This window comes from Pelophylax lessonae (assembly GCF_965119305.1).
Source record: "Pelophylax lessonae genome assembly, chromosome: 5".
NCBI classification, from domain to species: domain Eukaryota; kingdom Metazoa; phylum Chordata; class Amphibia; order Anura; family Ranidae; genus Pelophylax; species Pelophylax lessonae.
The window spans coordinates 288,381,836-288,400,772 of record NC_138772.1 but is presented as its reverse complement, the minus strand read 5'-3'; the positions used below and the strand labels follow the sequence as shown (position 1 = coordinate 288,400,772).

The 18,937-nt window shown below is 40.6% G+C and overlaps 1 protein-coding gene across 1 annotated transcript in view; it reads right to left on the bottom strand.

The window, feature by feature from the left end:
• The window catches only part of ANKH (ANKH inorganic pyrophosphate transport regulator), a 218,646-nt gene that overhangs the window by 13,792 nt on the left and 185,917 nt on the right, over positions 1 to 18,937 (bottom strand). The window contains exons 9-10 of the mRNA XM_082258414.1: positions 16,369 to 16,498; positions 12,100 to 12,223 (exon numbers count right to left, since the gene is read on the bottom strand). Of these exons, the coding sequence (XP_082114540.1) occupies positions 12,100 to 12,223; positions 16,369 to 16,498 (254 nt within the window). The remainder of the gene's footprint in view (positions 1 to 12,099; positions 12,224 to 16,368; positions 16,499 to 18,937) is intronic.

The window sequence follows — 18,937 nt, the reverse complement described above, 5'->3', positions numbered from 1 at the left end:
TGGCTCAATACTTTTTCTGTTTATTTACTAGTTTGTTTTCCACTATAGAGAACTACCGATATAAATTTAAGATAATGCATGGTCAGTAGATTGTGCCCACCAGCCCCCTCACAGTTAATTGAGAACTACAAGCTGTCTGCCGCAGTGGAAGATGGGACTTGTAGTTCATTCACAGAACTCTGTTAAAGAATGGCACAGCTGTGTAAGCGGAACCTCTCACAGCAGCACTGTTTTTAAGTTGTGACAGCTGGTGCAGGGAGAGGATCCCCTGCAAGCTGTCACAGTAGGGGATCGGGGGTTGTGAGGCTGCTGCATTAGTAAATGTTACCCCCTCGATATGGGTGTAACATGCAACATGTTATTAAAGCTGAACTTATTCTTTAAAAGTTAGTTCACAGAAACAGAAAAGGATTGCCCAAACCATTTTTTTCCAAGTTTTTGAGAAAACTGAAAAGCCATACCTCCCAGACCAGACCATACCTCCTAACTTGGACAACTCTGACATGGGAAAGAGGGACATCTTTTAGCGCAATGTATTTAGGCAATGGACACACCTCTGCCATGCCCTGTTATGCAGACCATTAAGAATGTTCATGCCAAAAATAATTGCTTATACCCAAAAAATTATTTTTACCATTACTTTTGATTTACACTAACTTTTAAAACCAAACAAGCTAATTAAGCGATAGAGTGAATGTTTAATGTAGAATAATACTTTTATTTATGAAAATGTACTATTCAATTACTAAATGTACATCAGACCAAAAAGAGAGACAATGGAGGGACAGAGGAATTTTGCTCCAAAAGTTCCTCCAAATGAAGGGCAGCTGTAAGGCATGCCAGCGTCCTTCAGCCTGACTGGGTGAGAACCCTGGGTGACAAATCCTTTTTTCACTGTGACGTGGTACCGTACTGTCACTGTACTTATTTATAGTTTAATTAACTCATGTTGAGTAGAGCTGGAGCGTGGTATAAACTAAAGGAAAACTTTCAGTGAGTACACAGTTTGAATTATATAGTTTTAAGAGTTCTTTTTCCGAACAACATCAACCAATAGTATCCAATCACATGTCATCTTGTCCTTGGCTAACTCTAGCAATCTTACTCTAGCAGAGCAACTCCTATTTGGCTACACTTCAAGTGGAACTCCCGAAAAACAGCCTAACACACAGTTGAAATACTGCACGTAAATATATATCTACTGTTCTACCTGCCAAAAAGGGTTCGTAATTCTGTTCAAACCAGTCTTGTAAACTCACTCACTTCTGCCACACTACACGATAAGGAGGATCTCTCTCAGTTACTGGTTTAGCTTTATACTTCCTAAATCACTTCCCTGTTTAATGGACAAAGCTGATTATGTTGATTCACTGTCCAAGCAGACTAGAGCAAAGCTAAACCAACAAATAGGATAGCTAAATAAAATTACAAATTCTTCGGCAGGTAAAATGGTATTTCAACTCTGTATTTAAAAGTTTAACTGAACGTTCTCTTTAAAGTGGAACTTTAGTCAGAGAAAATTAAGTCATGGTGGCCCCATTTGCAGGTATAGCTTAGTAAAACATTTAAAAAAAAAGTGCCTATTCTGTGTAAAATCCAGTAATATGCAGTCTCACCCTGCTCGGCACATGCTCAGTTGCTCTCTATTTTTAGGCACAGCCGAATATGTAGAGGCAGAACTGCTGACATTCTTAAAGTGGAACTTTAGTCAGAAAATTAGGTCCTGCTAGATCACTTCAGGCTGGCCCCTTTTGCAGGTATAACTATGTAAAACATTAAAAATAAGTGCTTATTCTGTTTAAAATCCAGTTATACATTGTCTCACCCTGCTCTGAGCATGCTCAGTTGCTCTCTCTATATTTAACCACTTTACCACCGGAGGATTTTGCTGTCTTCCGTCCAGACCACTTTTTGTGCTTCGGCACTGTGCGATTTTAACTGACAATTGTGCGGTCATGCAATGTGGTACCCAAACAAAATTTACGTCCTTTTTTTCCCACAAACAGAGCTTTCTTTTGGTGGTATTTGATCACCTCTGCGCTTTTTATTTTTTGCGATATTAATAAAAAAAGAGCGAAAATTTTGCAAAAAAATGACATTTTCAACTTTGTCTTTTACAAAATATCCAATATACTCAATTTATGTCATTTTTTTGGCCAAAATATATTTAGCTACATGTCTTTGACAAAAAAAAATTCAATGAGCGTATTTTTATAGGTTTGCGCAAAAGTTATAGCGTCTACAAACTATGGTGTAAATACTGAAATTTTACGCAACTTTAATTTCTGACTGCCTATCTCAATTCATGAAGTGCTAAAATGGCAGGGCAGTACAAGACCCCCCCAAATTACCACTTTTTGGAAAGTAGACATCCTAAGGAATGTTCTGAGAGGCATGTTGAGCTCATTGAATATTTAATTTTTTTGTCACAGGTGTTTGAAAAATGACTAAAAAAAAAAAAAATTTTTTTTTTAACACAAAGTTGTCACTAAAAGATAAATTTCTCACACATGCCATGGGTATATGTGTAATTACACCCCAAAATATATTCTGCTGCTTCTCCTGAGTACAGGGATACCACATATGTGAGACTTTTTGGGAGCCTAGCTGTGTACGGGACCCCGAAAATCAATCTCCATCTTTAGGTTTTCTAATGGCGTAAATTTTTGATTTTACTCCTCACTACCCATCACAGTTTCGGAGGCCCTGAAATTTCAAGATAGCACAAAACCCCCCAAATGACCCCATTTTGCAAAGTAGACACCCCAAGCTATTTGCTGAGAGGCATGGTGCGTCCATGGAATATTTTATATTTTGCCACAAGTTCCGGGAAATATATTATTATTATTTTTTTTTTTGTTTTTTTACACAAAGTTGTCACTAAATGATATATTGCTCACACATGCCATGGGTATATGTGAAATGACACCCTAAAATACATTCTGCTGCTTCTCCTGAGTACAGAGATACCACATGTGTGAGACTTTTTTGCAGTCTAGCCGAGTACAGGTCCTCGAAAGCCAACCCCCACTTTCAGGCTTTCCAAGGGCGTAAATTGTTGATTTCACTCCTGACTACCTATCACAGTTTCGGAGGCCATGAAATGCCAAGACAGCACAACCCCCCCCCCCAAATGACCCCTTTTCGGAAAGTAGACACCCTAAACTATTTGCAGAGAGGCATGTTGAGTGTTTTGCAGATCTCACTTTTTGTCACAAAGTTTTGGAAATTGAAAAAAAGAGGAAAAAAAATGCATTTTCCTGTTTTTTCTTCATTTTCCAAAAAAAATGAGAGATGCAAAATACTCACCATGCCTCTCAGCAAATAGATTGGAGTGTCTACTTTGCAAAATGGGGTCATTTGGGGGGGTTTTGTGCCATCTTGGCGTTTCATGGCCTTCAAAAGTGTGATAGGTAGTAAGGAGTGAGATCAACAATTTACGCCCTTAGAAAGCCTGAAGGTGGGGAGTGGATTTCCGGGTCCTGTACGTGGCTAGACTGCAAAAAAGTCTCACACATGGGGTATCCTTGTACTCAGGAGAAGCAGCAGAATGTATTTTGGGGTGTCATTTCACATATACCCATGGCATGTGTGAGCATTATATCATTTACTGACAACTTTGTGTAAAAAAAAAAAAAAAAAAAAAAAATAATAATAATTTTCCTGAAACTTGTGGCAAAATATAAAATATTCCATGGACTCATCATGCCTCTCATCTAATAGCTTGGAGTGTCTACTTTGCAAAATGGGGTCATTTGGGGGGGTTTTGTGCCATTTTGGCATTTCATGGCCTTCAAAAGTGTGATAGGTAGTAAGGAGTGAGATCAACAATTTACGCCCTTAGAAAGCCTGAAGGTGGGGAGTGGTTTTCCGGGTCCTGTACGCGGCTAGACTGCAAAAAAGTCTCACACATGGGGTATCCTTGTACTCAGGAGAAGCAGCAGAATGTATTTTGGGGTGTCATGTCACATATACCCATGGCATGTGTGAGCATTATATCATTTACTGACAACTTTGTGTAAAAAAAAAAAAAAAAAAATAATAATTTTCCTGAAACTTGTGGCAAAATATAAAATATTCCATGGACTCATCATGCCTCTCATCTAATAGCTTGGAGTGTCTACTTTGCAAAATGGGGTCATTTGGGGGGGTTTTGTGCCATTTTGGCATTTCATGGCCTTCAAAAGTGTGATAGGTAGTAAGGAGTGAGATCAACAATTTACGCCCTTAGAAAGCCAGAAGGTGCGGATTGGTTTTCCGGGTCCTGTATGCGGCTAGACTGACAAAAAGTCTCACACATGGGGTATCCCTGTACTCAGGAGAAGCAGCAGAATGTATTTTGGGGTGTCATTTCACATATACCCATGGCATGCGTGAGCAATATATTATTTAGTGACAACTTTGTGTAAAAAAACAAAAAAAAAAAAACAAATTGTCATTTTCCTGAAACTTAGGGCAAAATATAAAATACTCCATGGACTCAATATGCCTCTCAGCAAATAGCTTTGGGTGTCTACTTTCCAAAAAGGGGTCATTTGGGGGGTGTTTGAACAGTCCTGGCATTTTATGCTCAATTTTAGCAACACATCACCCACTCTTCTAACCACTTGAAAACCAAGCCTTTTCTGTGAGTTTTTGTTTACATGAAAAAATATTTTTTCTTCACAAGAAAATTACTTTGAACCCCCAAACATTATATATTTTTTTAAAGCAGAGGCCCTACAGAACAAAATGGTGGATGTTGCAATTTTTTTTGTTACACGGTATTTGCGCACACATTTTTCAAACGCAATTTTTGCGTAAAAAAACACTTTTTTTATATTTAATGCAAAAATACACTATATAATTCCAAATTGTTTGGTAAAATTTAAAAGATGATCTTATGCCGAGTTCATAGACACCTAACATGACATACTTTAAAAATTGCGCACGCCCGTGCCGCGGCAACAAACTACGTACGGTTTTAAAAGCCTTTAAAAGTCTTTACAGGTTACCACTTTGGACTTACAGAGGAGGTCTACCGCAAGAATTACTGCCCTCGACCTGGTGTTTGCGGCGATACCTCACATGCATGCTGAAATTGCGGTTTACATATGACAGTAGACCAACGCTTGTGCTCGCATTTGCGCGCAAGCACGGGGGGACAGGGAGGCTTGATTTTTTTTTTTTTCTTTTTTTTTTTTAATTTGCTTTCTTATGTTATTTTGACACCTTTTCTTTCATTTTTTTTTTCTTTAATCATTTTTGTTATCACGGTGAATTTAAATTTCCTCTATGATAGCAATCTGTAGTGACAGGTACTCTTTTTAAAAAAAATTGGGGTCTTTTAGACTCTAGATCTTTCCTCTGACCTTAACGCATCTGACCATACCAAAATTGGTGTGATAAAATACTTTCCCAATTTCCCAATGGCGCTGTTTATTTCTGGCGAAACTGAAGTCATGAAATGCTTGTAGCCTCCGGCATCTTAGGCCATAGAGATGATTGGAGACATTCTCATCTCCAATCAGCTCTATGGTTAGATAATTGAACCACCAGCTGCACTCTCGGGTTAACCGGTGGGACAGGAGAGCCCGAGAAAAACCGTGGAAGGTAACGGAAGGCGGCAGGAGGGGGGGGGAGTCCCCTCCCACTGCATGTAAAAGCAGTCTAGCGGCCAATTATCCGCTAGGATTGCTTTTACATGTAAGCCGACCGCTTGCTGTAAAAAACGATACCAAGATGATGCCTAAATCTGCAGGCATCATCCTGGTATAACCACTCAAAGTCCAGCAACGTACCAGTACATTGCTGGTCTTTGTTTGGCATATAGGTTTTGTTTTTTTTCATGCAGCCTGTGGGCTGGACGAAAAAAAAGAGAACCTATCAGAAATCAGCACAGGAATAATGCGTAGTATTACTCATCATTAACCGCCCAAACAACCACCCACTGAATTTAATGATGGGTATACACGACACTATCCACGTATACCAAAATAGGATTTTAACTGCAGTGCTGAAATCAGAAAATCACCACAGCTGCTATCAGCAAAGGTATCCATATATGCTGAGCGCAAACACTGTTTGTGTCAGAATATATAAAATCAATGCGTGGTAGCCGACGAGTACCTGCAAGAGAAACAGGTCACAAAAGAATGAAAAAAAAAAGTACATTAAAAAAAGTACATTAGGAAGAGTAGGACATATAAAATGACTGACACAACAAAAATTTTTGGATTCTCATCATTAACCGCCCAAACAACCACCCACTGAATTTAATGATGGGTATACACGGCGCTATCCACGTATACCAAAATAAGATTTTAACTGCAGTGCTGAAATCAGAAAATCACCACAGCTGCTATCAGCAAAGGTATCCATATATGCTGAGCGCAAACACTGTTTGTGTCAGAATATATAAAATCAATGCGTGGTAGCCGACAAGTACCTGCAAGAGAAACAGGTCACAAAAGAATGAAAAACATACAAAGGACATTAAAAGTACATAGGAAGTGCAGAAGAACATAAAAAATGACTGAGACGACAACTATTTTTGGCTTTTATGTTTTTTTTTTTTTTTCTTCAAACGTCGAGTTCCAGGTTCCAGGTTCGGGTCTCTCAAAATGACGATAGCCATCGAACATCTTTTGAGACCCTGTGTAAATGTGCCCTAAACTGTGCCGTGCTGTACCCTACGCTAATAATCCACTAGTGTGTGGTAGCGACGGAAACAGTCACCGTGGCAAAGACCAGGTCGGTCAGGACAGTCGGGACAATAATTCCGGGTGTCACGCCTAAATCCGCGCTTGCTGCAGACACGGCATCTTTTTTGGGGGTATCGTTTGGTAGGGGTACTCGGGAGGTATTGCGGAAAATGCCTCTCATGCAGCCGCCTCACTGCATCTGGTTGGGGAATTGGGGCAGGAGCACCAGCTGAATACAGAAGGGCTCTGATTATCTCTTCTTGGAATTGAAAGAAGGATAATGTTCCAGCAGACGCTTTGTATAAGACAAAAGCGTTGTAAACAGCCAATTGAAATAGGTATACAGACACTTTTTTGTACCAGCGTCTGGCCTTACGGGCAATTAACTACGGTCCCATCATCTGGTCGTTGAAGTCCACCCCTCCCATTTTACGGTTATAGTCGTGGACACAGAGGGGTTTCTCAACAACAACACCGGTGACCGTAGTAATTTGGACTGCCGTGTCTGGGTGAATGGAGGACAGCACGTAAACGTTTCTTTTGTCCCTCCACTTCACTGCAAGCAATTCATCGCACCTCAAGCAGGCTCTCTCCCCCGAGCTCAGTGGGGCATTCACTAGCCGTTGGGGGAAGCCCCGGCGATTAGATCGCACGGTGCCACAAGCGCCAATTTGCAATTGATAGAGGTGTCTAAAAAGTGGCACGCTTGAATAGAAATTGTCCACGTACAAGTGGTACCCCTTTCCGAATAAGGGTGACACCAAGTCCCAAACTATCTTGCCGCTGCTCCCTATGTAGCCTGGGCAGTCGGGGGGCTCCACAGTGCTATCTTTTCCCTCATAGACACGGAAATTAACTGTATAGCCTGTGGCCCTGTCACAAAGCTTATACAACTTGACCCCGTATCTGGCACGCTTGCTGGGGAGGTACTGTTTGATAGCAAGGCGACCAGTAAACTTAATCAGGGACTCGTCAACGCAGACATCTTGTTGGGGGGTAAACAAGGCTGCGAACCGCTGATTGAAGTGGTCTATGAGGGGCCGAATTTTGTGGAGCCGATCATATTCAGGGTCTCCCCGAGGACGACAGAGTTCATTGTCGTTGAAATGCATGAACCGAAATATTTGTTCGTATCGAGTCCTGGACATAGCAGCAGAGAACACGTACATTTGATGAATTGCGTCAGTGGACCAATATAACCGCAATTCATTCTTTCTTGTAATGCCCGTGTTGAAGGAAAGGCCCAGATAGGTTTTAAACTCCTGAATCGTAATAGGATTCCAGGCGAATGGTCTGGCAAGGGGTGAATTTGGGTTGGCGGCGATGAATTGTTGAGCGTACAAATTTGATTGGTCCACAATAGATCTGAAAAGATCTTTAGTGAAAAACAGCTCAAAAAAGTTTATGGGATTAAAACCAGCTGTTTCCACTTGGATTCCGGGTTGGGCGGTGAATGGGGGAAGTACTGGCGCTGTGGAATCTGTGGGCTGCCAATTAGGATATGCCAGCGCTTCAGGGAGGACACTATGGGCTCTACGGGCCTGTCTTCGGATACGCGGTGGCTGCGGGCCACTACTCGTGCTAGCCACCGCACCAGCTTCAACTGCACTCAGGTGACTCGCCACGTCACCAGGTGATACTGCAGCGCTGGTTGAAGGTCCAGGATGTACTAGGCCGCTCGTGCTTGCCAGTTCACGAGAAGTGTGAGCGGCACTAGTACTGGCACTCTGCTGCATACGAGAAACCCCCAGTTCTTGCAAGTCAACAACTCCAGAATGGGGTCGGGTACGCCTGACCCTAGCAGGGACCCCTCTGTCGGAGCTATCTGTCAGGGAGCCGCTGCTGTCATCTGGTTCGTATATTGACCCTGATTCTGCCGGTGAGGCTTCCCCATCGCTCTCACTTGACATGGTCATTATACTGTATATAGCATCATCACTGAACGAACGTTTTGTCATTTTGGTAGCTAAATTTACTCGTACAGTGATGCGACTACTAGGTAATAAAAGCACCTGGTTGTCGAGGACTATTTGGTCGCTACAAAGAAAAACTGCTAGTGCTAACAGAGATCAGGCCTGACTCTGCTAACGCAGCGGTTTTGTGTGATGTGTTTTTTGGAAGTGTCAGTAATCTATTGATTACTACACTTGCCTGGGTAAGGTGGTCTGGGCAAGGGGGCTAAACGCAGGTGCTAGCAGGAATCAGTGCTGATTGTGCAAACACTGCGTTTGGGGAACACTAAATTATGAGGACGCTAGTATATTTCTGATCAGATCAGATATTGATCTGTTCAAACACTATACTAGTAACGGTGGTGTGTGTGTGTTAGTGTACTTGACTCTAACTGACGCTAAGTAACGGTGGTGTAGTGGGACCCTGACGCTAACTAGCTAGCCTAAGTTGTGTCACCCGTGACGCTAATACAGTGATCGGTAATCACTGTATATAGTGAACACTGTGACAGGGAAGTGAAGGGGTTAAACTGGGGGAGATCAAGGGGTTAAACCTTTATAGAGGATAGATGGCGGGTGGCCTAAACCTATTCGGGCCTAGCGCAAGCGCAAATTAGGGTCACAAGTGACACTAAATACAGTGATCAGTAGTTATCTGATATACTGTATATATTAGTGCACTGTTTTATATGGAGTGAAGGGGTTAACTGGGGAAGATCAAGGGGTTAAAAGTTTTTTAGGGGATAGGTGGCGGGTGCCCTAACCCTGTCTGGGCTTAGCGCAAGCGCAAATTAGGGTCGCTAGTGACACTAAATACAGTGATCAGTATTTACCTATATACTGTATTTAGTGCACAGAGTAATAGGTAGTGAAGGGGTTAACTGGGGCTGATCAAGGGGTAAAAACTTTATTAGGGGATAGGTGGCGGGTACCCTAACCCTATTTGGGCCTAACGCAGGCGCAAACTACGCTCACAAGTGACACTTATACAGTGATCAGTAAAATATCTGTATACCACTGTATATAGTGTTCACTGTGAGGGGTTTTGGGGGTGATCAGGGGGTGATCAGAGGTGATGAAGGGGTTAAATGTACCTATGTGAGGTGTGTCAGTGTAGTGTTGGTGGAACTCACGTTTTTACTGTGTCTCTGTCTCTCTCCTGGAACCGAAAGGACTCCAGGAGGGACAGTGACATCACTTCCCCTGTCTGTGTTTACATTACACAGACAGGGGACAGATTGCCATTGGTGGGGACCGATCTACAGACACTGACCAAAAATCATTGGTCAGTATCTGATGATTGATCGGTTCCCTACCGAATGCGCTCGGTATCGGGACCCACGGCGCGCGGGAGCGCGCTCTGGGAGCCGGGACGCGCATGACGTTAATACTACGTGGCTGGACGGGATCGTGCCGCCCTGCCGCAGTAGTATTACCGCACGTGGTCGGCAAGTGGTTAAGCACTGTGTCGAAAATACAGAGGCCAATCTGCTGAAAGCCATAAAGCAGAACTAAACGACTCATAGAATTATGGTGAGGGTGGAGGTTCCTCTGCTCACAACAATGTAAATATACCTTCCAAATAGGATGACATACTTTAGGGAAAGGAGCCCTACTTGCAATAAGAAGCATGATTCAGGGATGATTCTCTCCCTTAGGACCTCGGCCTTAACAGCCATGCCGTTAAAGCATAGCGACTGAGAAGTGGGGTGGTAGATAAGATCTCACGGCAGAACATTTGGTTGGTCCAGAAGAGGCCAAGAAGGTTCTGCTAGCATGTGAAAATGTCTGAGAACCAAGTCCATCTTGGCCAGCTTGGAGCCACCAAAATCACTGTAGCCCTTTCTACCTTGATCCTGCAACAGGTATGTTAGAAACTAAAGCAGCGGTAATGCATAGATACGTTGGAATTGATCCCACATAGTCATCAGTACATCTACTATCAATGCTTGAGAATCTCTTGTTCTGGCAGTAAAACTGTCCAGTTTTTTGTTGAACGTAGATGCCAGGAGAACCACTTCTACAGTCCCCCAACAATAACTTTGCCTGCCAGTTTTCTCAGGCTTTAAAGCAAACTCATTTTTACTGCAATAACATTGTTCTACACTACAAAACAGAAAGCATAACGTACTATTTCTGGTGCCAGCTCTTTGGTACGGTGGCCCGGTAGAAGGTCTCTAATATTTGTTGTCAGGATCATAGAGCATTTTTATGACACATCAAGCTTGAAAAGGATGTAAAGGTTGTATGGTTCCTATATAAATATATTAACCTCTGAGCTATACTGTGGTGCCTTGTGCTGAAGCTTTCTTTGTTGTTTGTTAACTGTCGCCGGATGTTCAGGCTGTCTTAAATGTTTATGTGGTCTTTTGCTTTTGTACTGTTTTAAAAAACAGCAATAAAAAGAATTTAAAAAAAAAAAACAGAAAGCATAGCATGTGATGAGCAGATCTGAACTTGTGAATTTATCAGACAGCACAGAAAACACATGTAATGGCACCAAATACTGCCTAGCTGTTTAAAGGTTTGTGCATTGTGAATACATTATAAGAGAATCATATAATAGATTATCAGTGGCCATCTTCAAAACTTTGTTGTGGCTTTGTGTGTACCTTATTTACCTGAAGATATATTGCTGAATGATGTAGATTTTTTAGTAACTGCTCTGTGAACAGATGGCTACAGTAGGAATATACAACTACAGCATAAGTAATTTACATTATTCTTTTCCCAAACCAAATGTATACACACACTAATCACACTGTGGCTAAATACAGGGGATCATTCACATGGGGCAGACTCTGCCAACAGATCTGCCTATTCAGTGGGGAATCTGTCCACTGATACCCGCTGAGCAGGCAGATGACAGGTCCGTGTCCACTCTGCTTATGCACAACTGACACGGACACAGCTCACTTTCCTCTATGGGTGGTCAGATGTAAACGGACAACCTTTCCATTTATATATGTCTGTCATCCGACCTGCCAAGCGGATGAGGAACAGATTCCCCATACGTCTGTTTTTAGTGGACAGGATCGGATGTTGACATCCACTGCTCCATAGAGAGTAATTGATGGTCCAATCGGGTCAGCCTAAGAAACTGACAAGCAGACCCAATCAACCCACCCAAGTGAAAGGGGCCTAAATCTTACTATATGTATGTAAATTCAAAGCACATATGCAACATTATATAATAAAAAAGATATTTTCAGAAGCTGGGGAAGAGTTGTAATCCTGCAAACTGATCTGTAAGTCCAAAATGTAAAGAATACAACATCAGGCCGCAATCCTTAAAGGCTAAACATTAACTTTGTAATATACCGTGTAACTGGTGAAAGGTTACTGAATTATATAGGAATCTCATAATACAAATTCTATGAATGTATCTAGTAATTAGGTGTTATGTGAAACCTAGTACAAAAGGTCAACCTTTTCCATCCTGTTGTGTTAAAAAGAAAACCTACCCCATGTAAGGCAAGATAATAAGACTAGAGATTAGAACGATAATTCTTAAAATAGAGCTGGGTGCCAGGACAAACGTCTTCTTCAGTGTCATTAGCCAGCCAGTTAAGTGGGCCCGCACAGTAACTGTATAAATTAAAAAAGAGCAAAATTGTTTGTTAACAGCATACAATTTAAGATTTAGATTGGCTAGTTCAGAAAAATAAAATGTATGTATAGACAAATAAGGAAAAGCACCTTAATAGACTCATACAACTTCAATGCATAGACTCTAACAGACATATTTAGACTCTAACAGATATGTAAATATATAACAATATATATATATAACAATATATATACACATATATAACAATATATATAACAAAAAAAAAATATATATATATATATATAAAACAATATATATAACAATATATATATATATATATATATATATATATACACATCCCCAGTGCATCCCAAAATAATTAATCATCAGCATACTATATTCAAAAAGTTAACCAGCTCGCCTATTTGTATTTTCATTTATTGGGACCTGTAAGGGCTTCCCCTTAAATGATGGTCCGAAGCATCCAAAGAGATCAACATGTTATATGATGGAGCTATTGTTTAAATGCGCATAATATACAGTAAATTCAAACCTAAAGGCCAAACCTCGCTGGAAAGTATCTGAGCTTTAGTCTTCAGTCACTACACACATCAGTATGTAGACACAGCAGATGTACTTTATGTACCAACCAAATAAGTGCCCTTACATTATATAATGTTTCACACTCAGGTGGTATCACATAAAACCTGCCAAAATGTGTCCCACATGGGGAGTCTTACTTTGGAACCTGGCAGGCACACCTTGTTGGTATTCGCCAACTGGCCTTCATCCAGTCATAACACCATAAATAGACACTGGCAGTCAAACACTAATCCAGCTACAGCCTAAACCTCTGTCATTATACCCGTCAATAGCTCTAACTCTGTAATTAAAGACCAATCATAAATGTTTGAGTCCTAGAAGAAGGTTGCCAGAATACGCCTTTCCCCTCTACAATATAGTAAGCATCAGGGGGCACTAGCAGTACCAAATCCTAGATTGTACTTTGTGGCCTCCCAACTCCAACATCTAGGGGGATGGTGAATCCCAGATGCTTCTGATCCGAACAGGCAGATCTGCTCCCTGATAAACTACATTATACAGCATTGTGTTACCTAGAGGCTAGCTTCCCTGCCTTATTAGGCTCAGAGCCTATGATACTCCTCTTCAAAAAGCTTTGAGCATTCATTAGGGGAAGCTTAAAGCTGTCGGGTTTTCTTCTGGAAACCCCTATATGGCGCAATCCCACTTATGCAGAATTAGATGAATTGGGGGACTTTTAAACATGGGAGATGCTGGGTGTTTGGTATATGTCTCAACTATTCCATCATGATGTAAAAAAATAGTTTTCAGAGCTACAGTCAGAATTTGAGATATCCCGAAATCAGTATTACAAATATCTGCAACTATGACACGCACTGCAGGCTCAATAGCAGCACTCTTACCTAGTGTTGTCTAAACACCCACTCCTAAATACTGTATTCACTGAACCTAGCAAAAAAGGAATGATCTTGCTAATTTACTCCACTCTGACAACATCAATACAAGACTCAACCACCTTACCATGCAGGCGAGGTTGGGAAAGGGACTTGGGTGGTATTGATGATGAGACATGGGAGACGTGCCTACAATCCATTCCACCCATCTCGGTCTCGCCTTCACATAAACTATACCAACTTTTCTATTGCACAGGGCATATTGGACTTCATTGCAGCTTTATCATTGGGGGAGAAGAGACTCGCCTATATGTCTGAAATGTTGTGGCAAAGAAGGAACGCTTACACACTTGATGTTGCGATGTCCTAAACTCTTCCAATACTGGAGGGGAGTGACTGATACCATCTCTAGAGTATATATGATCCAGGTCCCACTGGACCCCATAGTATGTGTATTGGGAGTAATGCACGAAGAGCTTTTTCCCACCTCCGGTGAATATCGCTGTGAAACGACTGCTATACCTTGCCAGAAAACAAATAGCCAAACTTTGGCTGTCCTCAAACATCCCCTCTATGAAACATTGGATAGAACAGGTTAATAAGACACCTATCTGTAATTTGGCAGGTATGGCTGGACACCCCTGGGATAGCCCTGGCTCAGTTGATCATGCAAAGACTATTTCAAGTCTGAGTATGTCACACCTAACAGTCCTCCTATTTGGAGGAAGGTAAGGAGGTATGTCTTCTAATAAGTTATCATATGTGAATGATTTTAAACTTAGTAAATTATGTTATTGTGCAAGGTGTTCGGAGGATTCTTGTCTGCTTGGGATAGTATAATCCATTGTGCATTGGCCCGTTGGCCCTTCTCATTAAAAAAAAAAAGAGAGATACCAATTCTACTGCTGTTAAATTCTGGTGCCAAGATGTACTCCCACACTGGGTACTGTATATATTCTACTACTCTTGTATACCCATCTATTGCAGAACTTGGATCTAGTGGGTGAAGTGTTTCTTCTGCTTTTGTAAGCACTTTAGTTTTCTTTTATATTATGGTTGCCCCTTGCTATATGTGTAACCATTTGTTGTATATTTTGTTCTTTGGCACAATAAACATTTCTTCTGATTTATTAAATGTTTGAGTTCTTCAGTACATAGTATGTATAGATAAAACTTTTTCTGTTCTGGATAGAGTGGAAGAGCTAAAACTCATGTAGGGTATTTTTTTTGCTGAGCACCATTGGTGAACATTCCCTTCACTTCCAGTGAAAACGCAACAGGAAGTTAGAGGAAATCTTCCAAAGTGAGGGAAATTCCCCTTTAGTTGTTCTAGGAATAAATGTACCCATTGGAAAATACCCCCTTACATCTTTCTAGTACTGAATATATACATGTTGGAGGTGAAAAAAGTTAAATTTACAGTGTATGTAATACTCTGATTTGCCCCCTTTTGGTTTGTTAAAGGTGAAAAAAGTTAAATTTACAGTGTATGTAATACTCTGATTTGCTCCCTTTTGGTTTGTTAAATGTACCATTTCAGGCATCTTGGTATTTTGTTATGTATATGTGTTCAATAAATGCAAAAAATAACTGTTAGTGCTGATAGAAATTCAGTTATACCTTCCACACTCTACTGGTGCTGCATTCTTATCATTCAGCAGTATTATTAGTCCTCCCAGTTCTCTTTGAGGACTACAGAAAATATCTCCACATAATGCCCATAATGCAAATTCTAATAATAAAATGTATAATCTTTTAAATTTTATTTTATAATAATCTGAATATGATCAGCTTGGTGTACGTAATTTCATCAAAAGTGATACGTTTGTACAAAACCTTGTTTCTATGTACAATTTGTAATGCAACATGTAAATGGGGTCAGTCATATTGCCCTGTAACATACACCATCTCTGCTTTTAGCTTTGTAAAAAATGTTACATGCAAGTCCATTGAGCATTCCTTGTCTGGCTCATATTTTATCTCAACAGTTCTTCAGCAGAAGTCGGAGTGATTGTGATGAATAGCAGAGTTCACTAAAATGGAAATTCTACAAATGTCTTTATTTATTATATTAAAGGCAAATGTGAATTGCTTTAAAAGGAATGTGCCCTTGCTAACTTGTTTTTGAATGTGCAGATCCCAGGATATGTGATATGAATGTCCAGGTCAGTAAATCAGTAAGTAGTGAAAGATGGATACCATCAAAGCCCCTGAGTATGTGTCTTTAAAAACAACTCACAACCCAGTTTATTTTACTTTATAGGTAAACATTACAGTAGTCTGAAATAGGGACAAGACCCAAGTTACCAGTTTGAAAGAGATCAAGTACTAACTGCCTGTTATAAACAGATCAGGAAGTCAATGGCTTAAATATATACAGGTTTCTCCAAAAAGGTCCCCAAACTAGGTTACCGTAGAACTAAAATCTCCCATCCTTTGCAGCCCAAAAAGTTGCCATCCTAGCCTCTGTTTGATGTGCAGTTACCATGGTGCTAGACTTTTAATTGGCTATGACACCAGCCATTTGTTGGCTTTACAGTTTGGGTGATAACTAAGCACACCAGTAACTGTAACAGTTATTGGGAAACAGTTCAGTCGGTGGGTTTAGTTCTGCTTCGAGTACTACATGCATTGTTAACACTTTAGGCACCTTGCCCTTAATGTGGCCTTTAGCAGTTACAATATGCATGGTTAGATTGACAACACGGCTGAATTTTTTGGTGACAACAAGCTGTTGTAATACTTGCCTGGTACAGGGAAGAAGGAAAATATCCTCAAAGGGATAACACACAGCTCTGCAAAGGCAAAATCTACTCCAATGATATCCACTAGGATCTTCTCTGATACATTTGGAGTCCAGAACATCACAAAGCACAGCTGCGGAGACAATTAGGACATGTGAAGAAAATAATTTTTTGTGACTTACTAAAAGAAGGACGAATGTGAAGAAAAATTTTTTTTGTGACTTACTAAAAGAAGGACGAATGTTCTAACTTAAACACCGACTTTTCACCAGTACACATAGCCTGCTTATTTTATTTTAAGAAACTACTAGAAAACAATTTAGCTTTTTAGGAAAGCTACTGTTTTAACTGTCTGCTATTAACATAAATAATGTCTAAGTTTACCCATAAGTTTACCCCTAAAAAAAAAAAAGAAAAAAAAAAAAAAACACAACACAAGGGACACTATGAAAATGAAGGATGGGCCAGGTTTCATTCATACAAGCTGCAGTAAAAGTTTCTTCTATGAATGGAAGAGGGGGACAGAAAGGGCAGGTATAGTCAGGCAATCTTGATGAGAGCCTGTCACAGCTCCCTTAGTTCTATTAACCCCTGCCACATCGGAAGATTATGGCAAGGGGAAGATTGGTGGGATCTGGTCGGGTAGGGTGGTTGGATGCAATGAAGGAGGATGACATTGGCAAAAGGAGGGCAGAGCAGCACAAGGGACACATCTCACTAAATATAAGTAATGTCCCTTTTGTTGATTTTATTTTTTTGTTTCAGGTAAGCTTAGGCTTTAAATGTATGTGGGCATTGCACTAATGATGGCTTTAGTTGTGTCCTTATGTTAGTCAGGTAATGTGCAGGTAACATCACATGTACAGCAGGTATGGGCCAGTTATACCTAAATAAACTGGGATGCAGGCTTGGTTGCAAGCTAATACCTCTGCAATCTAGTTCAAGTTCAGGAGAGAGTCCTAAACCATGCAATATTATTTATTTATAATTGTAATTTCTTTTAATTTATACCAGTCTCTGTATTATGGAAGCTCTTTTGTATTATGGCAATAGCAAAAAAGGTCTTTGGTAGGGTTAAAGCTCTTGTTTAAATTCAAGTTATTATTACGTTTTTTTCAAAATAGTATCAAGATTACAAAATCCAAACAGGTGATTACAGAGAAAAATTAACAGTGCATGAAAATGTTCAGTACAGTAAAAAAGAATCTCAGTTAAACATACAAAAAAATATCTCTAATGGCTATTATCAGGTGTTCTCTTACCTGTGAATTGAAACCTAATAATCCAGAGTAAAATTAGAGTAATCTTTTGTTAAAGGGTAGCCTGGAAGGGCAATCTCTGACCATCTCTTCACAGTCTCTGACCATCTCTTGTATCATGTCTACAGTCTCTGACCATCTCTTGTATCATGTCCACAGTCTCTGACCATCTTTTGTATCATGTCCACAGTCTCTGACCATCTCTTGTATCATGTCCACAGTCTCTGACCATCTCTTGTATCATGTCCACAGTCTCTGACCATCTCTTGTATCATGTCCACAGTCTCTGACCATCTCTTGTATCAGGTCCTAATCTCTGACCATCTCTTGTATCAGGTCCTCAGTCTGACCATCTCTTGTATAATGCCTGCATTCTCTGACCATCTCTTGAATTATGTCCTCAGTCTCTGACCATCTCTTGTATCATGCCCGCAGTCTTTGACCGTCTCCTATAATATACTCCCAGTCTCTGACTATCTCATGTTTTATGTACACAGTCTCCGTATTTCTCCTGTATCATCTAAGACAAATTTCGATGCTGTAGCACCTTTTTCCTGTGCTCAGAGATAGGGCCCCATTTAAAACCTATTCAAAGGTGTTGTTCCACAGAACTCACACTTGGCTTCCCAAATGGCCAATGCCCTTTAAGACTGGGGGTGTCTGTAGGCACTAACATCAAAAAACAAACATAGAGCGCATCTGTCTAGCGCATTATCCTCAATAATAGGCTTTGAAGAAGCCCCAGAGGCTCTGAAGAAGGGGGCTAAGCCTCGAAACGCGTTAGCCATTATCTATTGAGTACATTGTATTTGTCAACGTGATACAGACTGTTCCAGATAATTGGATTTGATGTGCCTTTTTAAACTTTTGTTTGTGAGTTTATGCACTTACACTTAATAAAGCCTATTTGAGGATAATGCGCTAGGCCAGTGCGCCCTAGGTTTGTTTTTTTATTTTTATCTCCTACATCATGCCCTGTATCATGCCTGCAGTCACTGAGTGACCATCTCTTCTATCATATCCTCAGTCTCTAACCATTTCTTGTATTATGTCCTTAGTCTCTCACCATCTCTTGTATTATGTCCTCAGTCTCTGACCATCTATTGTAATATGTCCGCAGTCTCTGACCATCTCTTGTATCATGTCCACAGTCTCTGACCATCTCTTGTAGCATGTCCTTAGTCTCTGACCATCTCCTGTATCATGTCCTTAGTCTCTGACCATCTCTTATATCATGACCTTAGTCTCTGACCATCTCTTATATCATGTCCCCAGTCTCTGACCATCTCCTGTATCATACTCGCAGTCTCTGA